The sequence below is a fragment of the Amphibalanus amphitrite genome, unplaced genomic scaffold (genome assembly GCF_019059575.1).
Source record: "Amphibalanus amphitrite isolate SeventyFive unplaced genomic scaffold, NRLGWU_Aamphi_draft 000701F_arrow, whole genome shotgun sequence".
Classification (NCBI taxonomy): domain Eukaryota; kingdom Metazoa; phylum Arthropoda; class Thecostraca; order Balanomorpha; family Balanidae; genus Amphibalanus; species Amphibalanus amphitrite.
Genome location: NW_024882195.1, coordinates 251245 through 270307, shown reverse-complemented (window position 1 = coordinate 270307; position 19063 = coordinate 251245). Strand labels below are relative to the sequence as shown.

At 51.2% G+C, this 19063-nt stretch overlaps 1 protein-coding gene across 3 annotated transcripts in view; it reads left to right on the top strand.

Annotated features, from left to right (window-relative positions):
- The window catches only part of LOC122364823 (2-oxoglutarate dehydrogenase, mitochondrial-like), a 69896-nt gene that overhangs the window by 46396 nt on the left and 4437 nt on the right, over positions 1–19063 (top strand). Inside the window, exons 11-21 of one of the 3 annotated variants that reach the window (XM_043335579.1) lie at positions 345–371; positions 542–694; positions 1675–1828; positions 3336–3451; positions 4195–4317; positions 4882–5024; positions 14032–14159; positions 14897–14982; positions 15363–15455; positions 17220–17345; positions 17867–18030. In XM_043335579.1, coding sequence (XP_043191514.1) covers positions 345–371; positions 542–694; positions 1675–1828; positions 3336–3451; positions 4195–4317; positions 4882–5024; positions 14032–14159; positions 14897–14982; positions 15363–15455; positions 17220–17345; positions 17867–18030 — 1313 coding nt within the window. Of the gene's footprint in view, positions 1–344; positions 372–514; positions 695–1674; positions 1829–3335; positions 3452–4194; positions 4318–4881; positions 5025–14031; positions 14160–14896; positions 14983–15362; positions 15456–17219; positions 17346–17866; positions 18031–19063 lie in introns of all 3 variants that reach the window. The other 2 variants (XM_043335580.1, XM_043335581.1) reach the window with 2 other exon arrangements.

Below are 19063 nucleotides of genomic sequence, written 5' to 3'. Positions count from 1 at the left end.
CTGGCACGTACTTGCCTGCCGGCCTATACCACGCACGGAACGATACATATTGTGGTTAACAATCAGGTATGATGATAGCGACCGAAAATAACGCTTTGTATAGCCAGAACGGTATAAACATTAAACAAAATGATCTAGCTTTACTTGTGTACTTTTGTCTATAATCAAGTTCTCCCATCAGATCGGATTGCGACCTTGCTATGACCTCGGCCCCGTCCGGTGTGTGAGATATTACTTCTGTCCCATTTCAGATAGGGTCCATTACGGACCCCCGTCTCACGCGCTCCTCCCCATACTGTGACCCCGCTGACCTGTAACCTCTGACCTGTGACCTCTCCCCACAGATCGGTTTCACGACGGACCCGCGCCTCGTCTCTACTGTGACCCCGCTGACCTGTGACCTCTGACCTATGACCTGTCTCTCCCCCTCCCCACAGATCGGGTTCACGACGGACCCGCGCCTCACCCGCTCCTCTCCCTACTGTGACCTCTCTGACCCCTGTCTCCCCCACAGATCGGGTTCACGACGGACCCTCGCCTGACCCGCTCGTCGCCCTACTGCACGGACGTGGCGCGCGTGGTGAACGCGCCCATTTTCCACGTGAACGGCGACGACCCGGAGGCCGTGATGCACGTCTGCCAGATCGCCGCCGAGTGGAGGAACACCTTCCACAAGGACGTCGTCATCGACATCGTGAGTCGGATCAGCGGCACTCCGCGCAACGGGCCGGGAGGGCGGTTGTGTTGAATGGAGTTAACGTTAACTTAGCTTAACTTACTTAACCTTGCTGAGCTACTGCAATTTTTGACATTTTGCTATGAAATATGGCGGACCTGCATTCTAGCATGTCATATATTTCGTTTTGCTGTTTTAGAGCTACAATTTCAGTGTTACTGGCTTATGACGAGTCGATGTTCAAGGCAGCGGGGTTGGGCACCACTGGTCTCCCTGTGAACTTGACTGTACAGTTGTCGCGGAGTCCCCTCCACCGCGGCACATATCTCCTGATATACCCTTCTACCGGTGGACTTCGACTCTTTTTGTTTCCGCTTCCAGCGCTCTGGCTTGGTTGGGTACATATAATCCGTTGTGCAAGTTTGGGAACTTGCGTTGACTTGGCCTGGCCATTAACTCAGGACAAGATATTTTCTGGTCCCGGGTGTCCTAACTCCCTGCGCTTTTTCCTGACGTGTCATACTTCCATGTCTGTCGCCAAGTGTATCACTACCGTAACCTTTCTGTAATTCCCTCTCTTTCCCGTGCTGGTATCATACCATCGTAACGGCCACAAGCGATTGACGAGCCCACATCCATTCTAACTCCCCTCTTCGTCAGGTGTCATACCTCGCTGTTGTCGTTACTCGCTGCTGTCGTAACTCCATCTCGGTATCATACCGTCGTAACATTTACCCCCTCTCCTTCAGGTATATCGCGTTGTTTTTGGTACTCACTGCTGTCGTACCTTCCCTGTCCGTCAGGTGTCGTACCTCGCTGTTGTCGTTACTCACTGCTGTCGTTACTCACCACTGTGGTACCTGCCTTACCCGCATGTATCATATCGCGCTGTTGTATCTCGCTGTCGTTACTCGCTGCTGTCGTTACTCACTACTGTCGTACCTCCCCTGCCCGTCAGGTGTCGTACCGTCGTAACACTAACACCCCCTGCCGTACAGGTGTCGTACCGTCGTAACGGTCACAACGAGATTGACGAGCCGATGTTCACGCACCCGTTCATGTACACCAAAGTACGGGGTACGCCGGGAATCCTGCAGAAGTACTCTGAGAAACTGATAGAGGAGGGCGTGGTGACCGAGCGAGAGTTCAAGGTAGAGCACGGGAGGGGAGAGAGGAGGGTGGGGAGAGCATGAGGGGAGGCGCAGCTGATGATATTGGCTGAACGGGCAGCGTTTGACGACCCTTGCTTTTCCTTCGTCATCTTTCCGTAGATGGTATAGTTGAACTATGAAATTCCTAATAAATTATATGAACGCTAAGGTTTCAACTGGCAGAAGTGATATCGTGATGTTCTCCTTGTAGTTAATGCGCTCTAGCTCATTTGCGAGTGATCGGTACCTGAAAGTAAAAAATGCTTGCTTTTGCGTCTATAGATATTGAATAAGTTTTGCACTTCATGCTTTATTGGGACCGTCCAAGCTTTTTGTTTGTTTCGCATGCCTACGTACCTCTTTTGCTATCATTGTTTCGTCGTGGCAGTACCCAACTAATGACCGTGCCGAGGTCATTGAGCTCCGACCTGACTCGACAGTTCAATCAGTTCGCCAAGTATTTATTGATGGCATGCCAAGCAGGAGGGCTAACACGGGTTTACTGTATGCGCGATGCTCCAACTTACGCCTTGCATACGTACGTACATTGTGGCTGTTCTCCGTGTTTTCCCATAACCAAACGCCTGGTAGCTAGTGGGGTTAACATATTCGCAACTCGAACGTGCCGCGCACTGTGCCTGTGGGTGGACGCCCGGCCGGTAGATGTCTCTGTGGGTCGGCCGATAGATGGCAGCAGTGTAGCGCGCCGTTTGTTTCTTGTTTCAGGAGGTATGTGAGCGCCCGGCTCGACCGCCACCGGCCTGACCGATCAGTAACTATACATCCCGGCCAGTGAATGGGCTTACACTAACACTCCAATGTGCTCTTCTCACGCTGGTCACGCTTACCATGAAACAAGTGTTTCCATGTTTGCTGGGCTGTCGCTCAGATTCTGCGCTAGTCAGACAGTATTTCACCCTCCACGCTCTAAATGTCGTACTCTGGCTTTGGCTACTTCGTTAACGTCAGGCTTCCTGTCAACTACATGTATTTTTACATCTCTTTTGTTCGTTGCCAATTTATGGCTATTTTTCTGTAATTGCACGAACATTACCGCTAAGCTTTATGTCTATCCAGTTTTTTTTTATAATTGTTTTAAGTCATTTCATTCGTAGATAACACCACCTAAAGCTGCTAAATGTTTTTTTTAACAAAAAGACTATTATTAATATTATTTTTGCATCGTGTTTACAAACCCGTCAATGTTTCCCAGAATTGAGATATCGCCAATTATGGAACCATGTTCTCTTTCTTTTTTCAGTTCGAGCGAATTCATTTTTTTTTCACTGTATGACACTAGGATAGAATAGTTTTCAACCTTCACATCGCTCTTGCTCAATAATTCCATCAAATAATTTCAACATTCTATATATCAGCTCACTGCGTGGTATGTAATTAGCACATGGAACACCGCTCAACCATGCCATTAGGACGTGCCCACCCCACCCCAGTGGCTACACCCCACTATCACCCTCCTCCCCCTCTCTCCCCGCTCCCTCCCTCTGCCCAGGACGTGGTGAACCGGTACGAAAACATCTGCGAGACGGCGCTGGAGGCGTCCAAGAAGGAGACCCAGGTCTATAACAAGCACTGGATCGACTCGCCCTGGTCCGGCTTCTTCGAGGTACTGGCGGGGGCAGCAGCCCGTCTGTCTGTCTGTGTGTGTGGGTCTAGTCTGACTGTCTGTCTGGTCTGTCTGGTCTGTCTGTCTGTCTGTCTGTCTGTCTGTCTGTCTGTCTGTCTGTCTGTCTGTCTTTCTGTGTGGGTCACCATTGACTCGCCCTGGTCCGGCTTCTTCGAGGTATCGACTGCCACGTGGTCTCCTGTTGGCAGTTGTTGTGTTAGTTTCTCTCACGTATGCACATTTACCGCTCTGAAACCGCAATAGAAATATCCTGCCGAACGGATCAGATTGTCACCGGTTGTATGTGTATGTTTTGTCTGTTTCTATTTGTATGGCCTCTCAGGACAAGGACCTGCTGAAATTTGTGTGACTGTCTGTGTCCGTGTCTGTGTCTCTTACTGTGTCTGTGACTGTGTCTGTGTCTCCGACTGTGTCTGTGTGACTGTGTCTCTGACTGTGTCTGTGTCTCTGACTGTGACTGTGTCTCTGACTGTGACTGTGTCTCTGACTGTGTCTGTGTGACTGTGTCTCTGACTGTGACTGTGTCTCCGACTGTGTCTGTGTGACTGTGTCTCTGACTGTGTCTGTGTCTCTGACTGTGACTGTGTCTCTGACTGTGTCTGTGTCTCTGACTGTGACTGTGTCTCTGACTGTGACTGTGTCTCTGACTGTGTCTGTGTGACTGTGTCTCTGACTGTGTCTGTCTGTGTCTCTGTGACTGTGTCTGTCTGTGTGTCTGTCAGGGTAAGGACCCGCTGAAAATGTCCACCACCGGTGTCGGGGAGGAGACTCTGGCCCACATCGGTCGGAGGGTCTCCTCCGCCCCGCCCAACGCCGAGAACTTCGAGATCCACCGCGGACTCCAGGTAAACAACCGTCGAGGGGAGTGTTTGTACTACATATCACATCTGTTTCCCTTTTCAGGTACCAATGTTGATCATATGGGGGAGTCAGCCGCTCAGTCTGATCATCATTGATTCTTGTTTCAGTACTTCGGTGCTTGTTCGTGTAAGGCCGCTTTATTAATTCTCCCGTCGTCACACTCGTGCATGTCCTGTGGCGCTTGTTGATCGGTCGTATAGAGCTGATACTTCCACTCAAGCCCATCTAGTCCTCCCTTTTCTTACCGAAAGGCCTTCTCGTACTGACCTGGAGCTGCTAACACATCTAACCCTCCTCTCCCTCCCTCTCTTGAGGCTGCTGGAGTCCCTCTAACCCTCCCCTCCCCTGTCCCTCCGCAGCGCGTGCTGAACGGCCGTATGGAGCTGCTGGAGTCGCTTTAACCCTCCCCTCCCCTCCGCAGCGCGTGCTGAACGGCCGTATGGAGCTGCTGGAGTCCCTCTAACCCCTCCCCTCCCCTCCCCAGCGCGTGCTGAACGGTCGTATGGAGCTGCTGGAGTCCCTCTAACCCCTCCCCTGTCCCTCGGCAGCGCGTGCTGAACGGCCGTATGGAGTTGCTGGAGTCGCGCCAGGTGGACTGGGCCCTGGCTGAGGCCATGGCGTTTGGCTCCCTGCTGAAAGAGGGGGTGCACGTGCGACTGTCCGGACAGGACGTGGAGAGGGGTACCTTCAGGTGAGAGTGGGGGACAGGGAGGAGGCGCAAGGCTGGCATCATTGATTGATATTATATATTTTTGGACGTTGGTAGCTTGTTAGACGTAACTCTAAATATGTAGAAATTATGGGCTATTTTAAGGTGCTGGTACGTCCTGTTCCGCTATATTTCGCGACCTCCGTATTGGCACCTGTTCTCTGCTCTACGTAGAGTTGTGTTGCGTCAAATTGTGATGTGTTGAGCTGTCCCATCGTGACGTAACTGTGTCCAGCCGTGCTTCGGTTCACGGTTGTGTGTCCTGTTGTTCTGTAAATGTGTCCCATTGTGATGTAGCTGTGTTGTACCGTGTTGAACTGTTTGTGTCACCGTGTTACAGCCACAGACACCACGTGATGTAGCTGTGTTGTACCGTGTTGAACTGTTTGTGTCACCGTGTTACAGCCACAGACACCACGTGATGTAGCTGTGTTGTACCGCGTTGAACTGTTTCCCTCACCGCGTTACAGCCACAGACACCACGTGATGTAGCTGTGTTGTACCGTGTTGAACTGTTTCCCTCACCGTGTTACAGCCACAGACACCACGTGATGTAGCTGTGTTGTACCGTGTTGAACTGTTTGTGTCACCGTGTTACAGCCACAGACACCACGGGATGAGCTGTGTTGTACCGTGTTGAACTGTTTGTGTCACCGTGTTACAGCCACAGACACCACGTGATGTAGCTGTGTTGTACCGTGTTGAACTGTTTCCCTCACCGTGTTACAGCCACAGACATCACGTGATGTAGCTGTGTTGTACCGTGTTGAACTGTTTGTGTCACCGTGTTACAGCCACAGACACCACGTGATGTAGCTGTGTTGTACCGTGTTGAACTGTTTGTGTCACCGCGTTACAGCCACAGACATCACGTAATGTAGCTGTGTTTTACCGTGTTGAACTGTTTCCCTCACCGTGTTACAGCCACAGACACCACGTGATGTAGCTGTGTTGTACCGTGTTGAACTGTTTGTGTCACCGTGTTACAGCCACAGACACCACGTGATGTAGCTGTGTTGTACCGTGTTGAACTGTTTGTGTCACCGTGTTACAGCCACAGACATCACGTGATGTAGCTGTGTTGTACCGTGTTGAACTGTTTCCCTCACCGTGTTACAGCCACAGACACCACGTGATGTAGCTGTGTTGTACCGTGTTGAACTGTTTGTGTCACCGTGTTACAGCCACAGACAACACGTGATGTAGCTGTGTTGTACCGTGTTGAACTGTTTGTGTCACTGCGTTACAGCCACAGACATCACGTGATGTAGCTGTGTTGTACCGTGTTGAACTGTTTGTGTCACCGTGTTACAGTCACAGACAACACGTGATGTAGCTGTGTTGTACCGTGTTGAACTGTTTGTGTCACCGTGTTACAGCCACAGACATCACGTGATGTAGCTGTGTTGTACCGCGTTGAACTGTTTCCCTCACCGCGTTACAGCCACAGACACCACGTGATGTAGCTGTGTTGTACCGTGTTGAACTGTTTCCCTCACCGTGTTACAGCCACAGACACCACGTGATGTAGCTGTGTTGTACCGTGTTGAACTGTTTGTGTCACCGTGTTACAGCCACAGACACCACGGGATGAGCTGTGTTGTACCGTGTTGAACTGTTTGTGTCACCGTGTTACAGCCACAGACACCACGTGATGTAGCTGTGTTGTACCGTGTTGAACTGTTTCCCTCACCGTGTTACAGCCACAGACACCACGTGATGTAGCTGTGTTGTACCGTGTTGAACTGTTTGTGTCACCGTGTTACAGCCACAGACATCACGTGATGTAGCTGTGTTGTACCGTGTTGAACTGTTTGTGTCACCGCGTTACAGTCACAGACACCACGTGATGTAGCTGTGTTGTACCGTGTTGAACTGTTTGTGTCACCGTGTTACAGCCACAGACACCACGTGATGTAGCTGTGTTGTACCGTGTTGAACTGTTTCCCTCACCGCGTTACAGCCACAGACACCACGTGATGTAGCTGTGTTGTACCGTGTTGAACTGTTTGTGTCACCGTGTTACAGCCACAGACACCACGTGATGTAGCTGTGTTGTACCGTGTTGAACTGTTTCCCTCACCGTGTTACAGCCACAGACAACACGTGATGTAGCTGTGTTGTACCGTGTTGAACTGTTTGTGTCACCGTGTTACAGCCACAGACATCACGTGATTTAGCTGTGTTGTACCGTGTTGAACTGTTTGTGTCACCGCGTTACAGCCACAGACACCACGTGATGTAGCTGTGTTGTACCGTGTTGAACTGTTTGTGTCACCGCGTTACAGCCACAGACATCACGTGATGTAGCTGTGTTGTACCGTGTTGAACTGTTTGTGTCACCGTGTTACAGCCACAGACAACACGTGATGTAGCTGTGTTGTACCGTGTTGAACTGTTTGTGTCACCGTGTTACAGCCACAGACACCACGTGATGTAGCTGTGTTGTACCGTGTTGAACTGTTTGTGTCACCGTGTTACAGCCACAGACACCACGTGATGTAGCTGTGTTGTACCGTGTTGAACTGTTTGTGTCACCGCGTTACAGCCACAGACACCACGTGATGTAGCTGTGTTGTACCGTGTTGAACTGTTTGTGTCACCGTGTTACAGCCACAGACACCACGTGATGTAGCTGTGTTGTACCGTGTTGAACTGTTTCCCTCACCGTGTTACAGCCACAGACACCACGTGATGTAGCTGTGTTGTACCGTGTTGAACTGTTTGTGTCACCGTGTTACAGTCACAGACACCACGTGATGTAGCTGTGTTGTACCGTGTTGAACTGTTTGTGTCACCGTGTTACAGCCACAGACAACACGTGATGTAGCTGTGTTGTACCGTGTTGAACTGTTTCCCTCACCGTGTTACAGCCACAGACACCACGTGATGTAGCTGTGTTGTACCGTGTTGAACTGTTTGTGTCACCGCGTTACAGCCACAGACATCACGTGATGTAGCTGTGTTGTACCGTGTTGAACTGTTTCCCTCACCGTGTTACAGCCACAGACACCACGTGATGTAGCTGTGTTGTACCGTGTTGAACTGTTTGTGTCACCGCGTTACAGCCACAGACATCACGTGATGTAGCTGTGTTGTACCGTGTTGAACTGTTTGTGTCACCGTGTTACAGCCACAGACACCACGTGATGTAGCTGTGTTGTACCGTGTTGAACTGTTTGTGTCACCGTGTTACAGCCACAGACACCACGTGATGTAGCTGTGTTGTACCGTGTTGAACTGTTTGTCTCACCGCGTTACAGCCACAGACACCACGTGATGTAGCTGTGTTGTACCGTGTTGAACTGTTTGTGTCACCGCGTTACAGCCACAGACACCACGTGATGTAGCTGTGTTGTACCGTGTTGAACTGTTTGTGTCACCGTGTTACAGCCACAGACACCACGTGATGTAGCTGTGTTGTACCGTGTTGAACTGTTTGTGTCACGGTGTTACAGCCACAGACATCACGTGATGTAGCTGTGTTGTACCGTGTTGAACTGTTTGTGTCACCGTGTTACAGCCACAGACATCACGTGATGTAGCTGTGTTGTACCGTGTTGAACTGTTTGTGTCACCGTGTTACAGCCACAGACACCACGTGATGTAGCTGTGTTGTACCGTGTTGAACTGTTTGTGTCACCGTGTTACAGCCACAGACACCACGTGATGTAGCTGTGTTGTACCGTGTTGAACTGTTTGTCTCACCGCGTTACAGCCACAGACACCACGTGATGTAGCTGTGTTGTACCGTGTTGAACTGTTTGTGTCACCGCGTTACAGCCACAGACACCACGTGATGTAGCTGTGTTGTACCGTGTTGAACTGTTTGTGTCACCGTGTTACAGCCACAGACACCACGTGATGTAGCTGTGTTGTACCGTGTTGAACTGTTTGTGTCACGGTGTTACAGCCACAGACACCACGTGATGTAGCTGTGTTGTACCGTGTTGAACTGTTTCCCTCACCGCGTTACAGCCACAGACACCACGTGATGTAGCTGTGTTGTACCGTGTTGAACTGTTTGTGTCACCGTGTTACAGCCACAGACACCACGTGATGTAGCTGTGTTGTACCGTGTTGAACTGTTTCCCTCACCGTGTTACAGCCACAGACAACACGTGATGTAGCTGTGTTGTACCGTGTTGAACTGTTTGTGTCACCGTGTTACAGCCACAGACATCACGTGATTTAGCTGTGTTGTACCGTGTTGAACTGTTTGTGTCACCGCGTTACAGCCACAGACATCACGTGATGTAGCTGTGTTGTACCGTGTTGAACTGTTTGTGTCACCGCGTTACAGCCACAGACACCACGTGATGTAGCTGTGTTGTACCGTGTTGAACTGTTTCCCTCACCGTGTTACAGCCACAGACACCACGTGATGTAGCTGTGTTGTACCGTGTTGAACTGTTTGTCTCACCGCGTTACAGCCACAGACACCACGTGATGTAGCTGTGTTGTACCGTGTTGAACTGTTTCCCTCACCGTGTTACAGCCACAGACACCACGTGATGTAGCTGTGTTGTACCGTGTTGAACTGTTTGTGTCACCGCGTTACAGCCACAGACATCACGTGATGTAGCTGTGTTGTACCGTGTTGAACTGTTTGTGTCACCGTGTTACAGCCACAGACAACACGTGATGTAGCTGTGTTGTACCGTGTTGAACTGTTTGTGTCACCGTGTTACAGCCACAGACACCACGTGATGTAGCTGTGTTGTACCGTGTTGAACTGTTTGTGTCACCGTGTTACAGCCACAGACATCACGTAATGTAGCTGTGTTGTACCGTGTTGAACTGTTTCCCTCACCGTGTTACAGCCACAGACACCACGTGATGTAGCTGTGTTGTACCGTGTTGAACTGTTTGTGTCACCGTGTTACAGCCACAGACATCACGTGATGTAGCTGTGTTGTACCGTGTTGAACTGTTTCCCTCACCGCGTTACAGCCACAGACACCACGTGATGTAGCTGTGTTGTACCGTGTTGAACTGTTTGTGTCACCGTGTTACAGCCACAGACACCACGTGATGTAGCTGTGTTGTACCGTGTTGAACTGTTTCCCTCACCGTGTTACAGCCACAGACACCACGTGATGTAGCTGTGTTGTACCGTGTTGAACTGTTTGTGTCACCGCGTTACAGCCACAGACACCACATGATGTAGCTGTGTTGTACCGTGTTGAACTGTTTGTGTCACGGTGTTACAGCCACAGACACCACGTCGTGATGTAGCTGTGTTGTACCGTGTTGAACTGTTTGTGTCACTGCGTTACAGCCACAGACACCACGTGATGTAGCTGTGTTGTACCGTGTTGAACTGTTTCCCTCACCGTGTTACAGCCACAGACATCACGTGATGTAGCTGTGTTGTACCGTGTTGAACTGTTTGTGTCACCGTGTTACAGCCACAGACACCACGTGATGTAGCTGTGTTGTACCGTGTTGAACTGTTTGTGTTACCGCGTTACAGCCACAGACATCACGTGATGTAGCTGTGTTGTACCGTGTTGAACTGTTTCCCTCACCGCGTTACAGCCACAGACACCACGTGATGTAGCTGTGTTGTACCGTGTTGAACTGTTTGTGTCACCGTGTTACAGCCACAGACATCACGTGATGTAGCTGTGTTGTACCGTGTTGAACTGTTTCCCTCACCGTGTTACAGCCACAGACACCACGTGATGTAGCTGTGTTGTACCGTGTTGAACTGTTTGTGTCACCGCGTTACAGCCACAGACACCACGTGATGTAGCTGTGTTGTACCGTGTTGAACTGTTTGTGTCACCGCGTTACAGCCACAGACACCACGTGATGTAGCTGTGTTGTACCGTGTTGAACTGTTTCCCTCACCGCGTTACAGCCACAGACAACACGTGATGTAGCTGTGTTGTACCGTGTTGAACTGTTTCCCTCACCGTGTTACAGCCACAGACATCACGTGATGTAGCTGTGTTGTACCGTGTTGAACTGTTTGTGTCACCGCGTTACAGCCACAGACATCACGTGATGTAGCTGTGTTGTACCGTGTTGAACTGTTTCCCTCACCGCGTTACAGCCACAGACAACACGTGATGTAGCTGTGTTGTACCGTGTTGAACTGTTTCCCTCACCGCGTTACAGCCACAGACACCACGTGATGTAGCTGTGTTGTACCGTGTTGAACTGTTTCCCTCACCGCGTTACAGCCACAGACACCACGTGATGTAGCTGTGTTGTACCGTGTTGAACTGTTTGTGTCACCGTGTTACAGCCACAGACACCACGTGATGTAGCTGTGTTGTACCGTGTTGAACTGTTTCCCTCACCGTGTTACAGCCACAGACACCACGTGATGTAGCTGTGTTGTACCGTGTTGAACTGTTTGTGTCACCGCGTTACAGCCACAGACACCACGTGATGTAGCTGTGTTGTACCGTGTTGAACTGTTTGTGTCACCGTGTTACAGCCACAGACAACACGTGATGTAGCTGTGTTGTACCGTGTTGAACTGTTTGTGTCACCGTGTTACAGCCACAGACATCACGTGATGTAGCTGTGTTGTACCGTGTTGAACTGTTTGTGTCACCGCGTTACAGCCACAGACACCACGTGATGTAGCTGTGTTGTACCGTGTTGAACTGTTTCCCTCACCGCGTTACAGCCACAGACATCACGTGATGTAGCTGTGTTGTACCGTGTTGAACTGTTTCCCTCACCGTGTTACAGCCACAGACAACACGTGATGTAGCTGTGTTGTACCGTGTTGAACTGTTTGTGTCACCGCGTTACAGCCACAGACACCACATGATGTAGCTGTGTTGTACCGTGTTGAACTGTTTCCCTCACCGTGTTACAGCCACAGACATCACGTGATGTAGCTGTGTTGTACCGTGTTGAACTGTTTGTGTCACTGCGTTACAGCCACAGACAACACGTGATGTAGCTGTGTTGTACCGTGTTGAACTGTTTGTGTCACCGTGTTACAGCCACAGACACCACGTGATGTAGCTGTGTTGTACCGTGTTGAACTGTTTGTGTCACCGTGTTACAGCCACAGACATCACGTGATGTAGCTGTGTTGTACCGTGTTGAACTGTTTCCCTCACCGTGTTACAGCCACAGACACCACGTGATGTAGCTGTGTTGTACCGTGTTGAACTGTTTGTGTCACTGCGTTACAGCCACAGACATCACGTGATGTAGCTGTGTTGTACCGTGTTGAACTGTTTGTATCACCGCGTTACAGCCACAGACACCACGTGATGTAGCTGTGTTGTACCGTGTTGAACTGTTTCCCTCACCGCGTTACAGCCACAGACATCACGTGATGTAGCTGTGTTTTACCGTGTTGAACTGTTTCCCTCACCGTGTTACAGCCACAGACACCACGTGATGTAGCTGTGTTGTACCGTGTTGAACTGTTTGTGTCACCGCGTTACAGCCACAGACATCACGTGATGTAGCTGTGTTGTACCGTGTTGAACTGTTTCCCTCACCGTGTTACAGCCACAGACACCACGTGATGTAGCTGTGTTGTACCGTGTTGAACTGTTTGTGTCACCGTGTTACAGCCACAGACATCACGTGATGTAGCTGTGTTGTACCGTGTTGAACTGTTTCCCTCACCGTGTTACAGCCACAGACACCACGTGATGTAGCTGTGTTGTACCGTGTTGAACTGTTTGTGTCACTGCGTTACAGCCACAGACATCACGTGATGTAGCTGTGTTGTACCGTGTTGAACTGTTTGTATCACCGCGTTACAGCCACAGACAACACGTGATGTAGCTGTGTTGTACCGTGTTGAACTGTTTCCCTCACCGCGTTACAGCCACAGACAACACGTGATGTAGCTGTGTTGTACCGTGTTGAACTGTTTCCCTCACCGCGTTACAGCCACAGACAACACGTAATGTAGCTGTGTTGTACCGTGTTGAACTGTTTGTATCACCGCGTTACAGTCACAGACACCACGTCGTGATGTAGCTGTGTTGTACCGTGTTGAACTGTTTGTGTCACGGTGTTACAGCCACAGACAACACGTGATGTAGCTGTGTTGTACCGTGTTGAACTGTTTGTGTCACCGTGTTACAGCCACAGACATCACGTGATGTAGCTGTGTTGTACCGTGTTGAACTGTTTGTGTCACCGTGTTACAGCCACAGAAATCACGTGATGTAGCTGTGTTGTACCGTGTTGAACTGTTTGTGTCACCGCGTTACAGCCACAGACACCACGTGATGTAGCTGTGTTGTACCGTGTTGAACTGTTTGTGTCACCGTGTTACAGCCACAGACATCACGTGATGTAGCTGTGTTGTACCGTGTTGAACTGTTTCCCTCACCGTGTTACAGCCACAGACGTCACGTGATGTAGCTGTGTTGTACCGTGTTGAACTGTTTCCCTCACCGTGTTACAGCCACAGACACCACGTGATGTAGCTGTGTTGTACCGTGTTGAACTGTTTCCCTCACCGCGTTACAGCCACAGACACCACGTGATGTAGCTGTGTTGTACCGTGTTGAACTGTTTGTGTCACCGCGTTACAGCCACAGACATCACGTGATGTAGCTGTGTTGTACCGTGTTGAACTGTTTGTGTCACCGCGTTACAGCCACAGACACCACGTGATGTAGCTGTGTTGTACCGTGTTGAACTGTTTGTGTCACCGCGTTACAGCCACAGACATCACGTGATGTAGCTGTGTTGTACCGTGTTGAACTGTTTGTGTCACCGTGTTACAGCCACAGACACCACGTGATGTAGCTGTGTTGTACCGTGTTGAACTGTTTGTGTCACCGTGTTACAGCCACAGACACCACGTGATGTAGCTGTGTTGTACCGTGTTGAACTGTTTGTGTCACCGCGTTACAGCCACAGACATCACGTGATGTAGCTGTGTTGTACCGTGTTGAACTGTTTCCCTCACCGTGTTACAGCCACAGACACCACGTGATGTAGCTGTGTTGTACCGTGTTGAACTGTTTCCCTCACCGTGTTACAGCCACAGACACCACGTAATGCACCACCAGAAGGTGGACATGGCCACCTACTGCCCGCTGCAGCATCTGTACCCGGACCAGGCGCAGTACACCATCTGTAACTCGTCACTCTCAGAGTTCGGAGTGCTCGGTGAGTGAATAACTCTACCCGGACCAGGCCCAGTACACCCTCTGTAACTCGTCACTCTCAGAGTTCGGAGTGTTCGGTGAGTGTGCCGAGTGGCAGAGGGAGTTATTGATGAGTGATTAGTGACGGTAAGAAGAGTGAGCGGATCGGACTACCGATATGCTGCTTTTTGAGTTTGGTTTAGTAAGGAATTCAGCAGCAGCATGACTCAGTTATGATTCAGAGTGCACATTGAGTGAGTTACGGAGAACGAGGAGTCTAGGCGAGTGCTGGATTTTGGTATCTCTCTTCCAACAGGCCTGGCAGCCGCTAACCAGAAGAAAAATGGGGGCTGACCTAGAGAAAGTTGAACGGAAATAATGCCATCCATGATCGCATTCTGGTCTGATGGCGTGAATTATTTGCATTTCAATTTCACAAGCATCGCCAACAGGCATTGATAATTGAGAGTCCAAATGAACATGCACATACATACTCATGGATACAATTGATTTTAAGTTGACAGTCAAGTTGCGTTTTTTTTAAGCCAGTATCCTTTACTCCGATCAGTAAACGATGTTTACATTTTCCGGGGCAGAATATGACAAGCCGTGCGTCTTCTCCGCGTGCTTAAGGGCTTCAGCTGCTGGGGTTCAGCATTAGGTGTATTTGACGCGCTGGTCTGTTTGGGGAGAACTGGATTAGCGGTGTTGCGGCCCCGGCACTCCATACAGTATGTGACACACTGTGCTGTTTGGCAGGGTTTGAGCTCGGGTTCAGCCTGACCAATCCGAACGCGCTGGTCTGCTGGGAAGCCCAGTTCGGGGACTTCTGTAACACGGCCCAGGTGAGAGTACAGGAGCGGGAGCAAAGAGAGAGGGTGGGAGGGGAGAGAGGAGGGGAGGGATACTGAGAGGGAGGGAGAGCTGGGATAGCACTGCGGAGCGTTTGCTGGCAAAGGGTTTCTACAGTCATGAATGTAATGATAACTAAGCGTAAACGGCGCCACGATGAAAAAGTCATTATATGACGTTTATCGTAATTAGTAATTTTTGACTTGGAGAACGTTTGATGGCTTTCAAGACCCGCCTCATGATATCATGTTCATATGCACTCGAGCTGTAGCGTAGCAGAGTGATCCTCTCCCAGACAACTAGCCCAGTGTGTCTTTATCACCCCATTTTCGTCCATCGCACTCACTCCGTATGATCTGTGTGCTTCATTCAGGTGATAATCGACCAGTTCATCGCCTCCGGCCAGGCCAAGTGGGTCCGGCAGTCGGGTCTGACGCTGCTGCTGCCCCACGGCATGGAGGGAATGGTGAGTCATAACTCAGTCACAGACAGACAGACAGACAGACAGTCGGCAGTCGGGTCTGACGCTGCTGCTGCCGCATGGCATGGAGGGAATGGTGAGTCATAACTCAGACACACTCACACAGAGACAGACAGACAGACAGACAGACAGACAGACGGGACTGACGCTGCTGCTGCCCTACGGCATGGAGGGAATGGTGAGTTACAACTCAGACACACTCACACACAGACAGACAGACAGACAGACAACAGTCGGGTCTGACTCTGCTGCTGCCTCACGGCATGGAGGGAATGGTGAGTCATAACTCAGTCACAGACAGACAGACAGACAGACAGACAGACAAACAGACAGACAGACAGACAACAGTCGGGTCTGACTCTGCTGCTGCCGCACGGTATGGAGGGAATGGTGAGTCATAGGTAACTCAGACACACAGATACAGACACAGACAGACAGACAGCCAGACAGTCGGGTCTGACGCTGCTGCTGCCTCACGGCATGGAGGGAATGGTGAGTTATAACTCAGACACACAGACAGACAGACAGACAGACAGACAGACAGACAGACAGACAGACAGACAGACAGACAGACAGACAGACAGACAGACACAGACAGACAGACTGACACACAGACAGACAGACAGACATTTACAAACAGACAGACAGACAGACGGGTCTGACGCTGCTGCTGCCGCACGGCATGGAGGGAATGGTGAGTCATAACTCAGTCACAGACCTTTACAGACAGACAGACAGACAGACAGACAGTCGGGTCTGACACTGCTGCTACCCCACGGGATGGAGGGAATGGTGAGTTTTAACTCAGACACACAGATACAGATACAGACAGACAGACAGACAGTCGGGTCTGACGCTGCTGCTACCCCACGGCATGGAGGGAATGGTGAGTTTTAACTCAGACACACAGATACAGATACAGACAGACAGACAGACAGTCGGGTCTGACGCTGCTGCTACCCCACGGCATGGAGGGAATGGTGAGTCATAACTCAGACACAGACCTTTACAGACAGACAGACAGACTCACAGACAGACAGTCAGACAGACAGACAGACAGACAGACAGACAGACAGACAGACAGACAGACAGACAGACAGACAGACAGACAGTCGGGTCTGACTCTGCTGCTGCCGCACGGCATGGAGGGAATGGTGAGTCATAACTCAGACACACAGATACAGACAGACAGACAGACAGTCGGGTCTGACGCTGCTGCTGCCGCACGGCATGGAGGGAATGGTCAGTCCAGCTAGCCGATAGCTGGCTGCGTCTAAGTCTGTTTTAATCTGTGAAAGTCTCAGCCTGAGCTGACATAGTTCAAATAATTCATGTATGTGCTCGTGGCTGACAGAGTTGAGTTCTAAGAACTAACAGGACATTTACAAGACTGGTGATATGCAGTGCACGATCGGCGATTTTTATTTTATATTGGTTAGATTCGATGGTATTGGATGTTTGTTGCCAGTGATTTGACCCATGACCTGTGACCTCTGACCTGTGAATTGGCCTTAACCTGTGGCCTGTGACCTCTGACCTGACCTCTGTCTCCTGTGACCTCTGTGACAGGGCCCGGAGCACAGCTCGGCCCGCCTGGAGCGGTTTCTGCAGCTCTGTGACATGTGACCTGACCTCTGTGACCTCTGACAGGGCCCGGAGCACAGCTCGGCCCGCCTGGAGCGGTTCCTGTGACCTCTGACCTGACCTCTGTGACCTCTGACCTGACCTCTAACCTGATCTCTGTGACAGGGTCCGGAGCACAGCTCGGCCCGCCTGGAGCGGTTCCTGCAGCTCTGCTCGGAGGACCCGGAGTACTTCCCGCCCTTCGCCGCTGACGAGTTCGCCATCCGCCAGCTGCACGAATGCAACATGATCGTGAGTTATAGACGGGCGGCGTTGTCGGAGTTACTGGGGAGTTACTGGGGAGTTACTAGAGTTTGGCTGTGATTCTACTGAAGTACTCGAAGCTATTCAGAAGGTATCCTGATATCCTGTGCGACCTTGGATTATTGTAAACCATTGGTGGGTTATCAGACAAGAGTTATATCAAGAGTTATTGAGGGGAGTTACTTGAGGACTTCAGGAGATGTCATGAGCTGCCGCTTGCTAATGCTTACAGTGTTTATGAGTTGTTTGGTAGTTTAGGAATAGTGGTAACAGTGTTTATGAATAGTGGCAGACTTCTTTTGTATCATCGAATCGTTTAATTCCTGCTTGAGTTCTGTCACGTCCTTCTCACATTTTCACATGTGAGAATTTTCCGTTTCATTTCCGTCTCACGGCCGCAGTCTGCTCTAACCCCAGTTTTCCCTTTCTTTCCGCCAGGTGGCGAACGCCACGCTGCCGAGCAACTACCGGCGGTCGCTGTAACTTTAGTTTCCCGTTCTGTCCGCCAGGTGGCGAACGCCACGCTGCCGAGCAGCTACTTCCACCTGCTGCGGCGGCAGATTCTGCTGCCGTTCCGCAAGCCGCTGATCCTGATGGCGCCCAAACAGCTGCTGCGGCACCCGAGCGCGCGCAGCAGCTTCGACGACATGAGGGAGGGTACCCAGTTCAGGAGGTGAGGGGGAAGGAGGGGAGGGCACCCAGTTCAGGAGGTGAGGGAGGGCACCCAGTTCAGGAGGTGAGGGAGGGGAGGGCACGCAGTTCAGGAGGTGAGGGGAGGGCAACCAGTTCAGGAGGTGAGGGGCAGGAGGGGAGGGCAACCAGTTCAGGAGGTGAGGGGAGGGAGGGCACCCAGTTCAGGAGGTGAGGGGAGGGGAGGGCACCCAGTTCACGAGGTGAGGGGGAGGGCACCCAGTTCAGGAGGTGAGGGGGACATGGGGAGGGCACCCAGTTCAGGAGGTGAGGGGAGGGGATCCAGTTCAGGAGGTGAGCCCGGTGAGGGGAGGGGACACGGGAGGGCACCCAGTTCAGGAGGTGAGGGGGAGGAGGGGAAGGCACCCAGTTCAGGAGGTGAGCGGAGGGAGGGACACGGGGAGGGCACCCAGTTCAGGAGGTGAGCGGGAGGGCACCCAGTTCAGGAGGTGAGGGAAGGGCACCCAGTTCAGGAGGTGAGTCAGGGAGGGCACCCAGTTCAGGAGGTGAGGGGCGGGGAGGGGACTGTTTAGGAGGTGAGGGGAGGGGGAGGGCACCCAGTTCAGGAGGTGAGGGGCAGGGGGTGGGCACCCAGTTCAGGAGGTGAGGGGAGTGGGACACGCAGTTCAGGAGGGGAAGGGGAAGGAGGGGAGGGGACCCAGTTCAGGAGATGAGGGGAAGGGAGGGGACTATTTAGGAGGTGAGGGGAGGGGAAGGGAGGGACATGATAAGGGGCGCAGTCAAGTGGGATGACAAAATTGATGTAGATGACCATAATAGGAGTTGGTTAAAGAATGAAAGAGGTGGTCATTTGATCAATTCATTGGTTATGAATTAAGGAAGTTGTCTGACTCAACTGGAAACGGTTGTCATGCAGTTTTTTTTTTCGTTTGATCAACAGTTACTGACTGTGGCATCCTCATATCTTGTTTGTGATAATTGTGCTGCACCGCGCCATCACACCACCCACGTGTCACACTGACAGAGCTGACAGCGCACTCCCTCCCTCCCTCTGC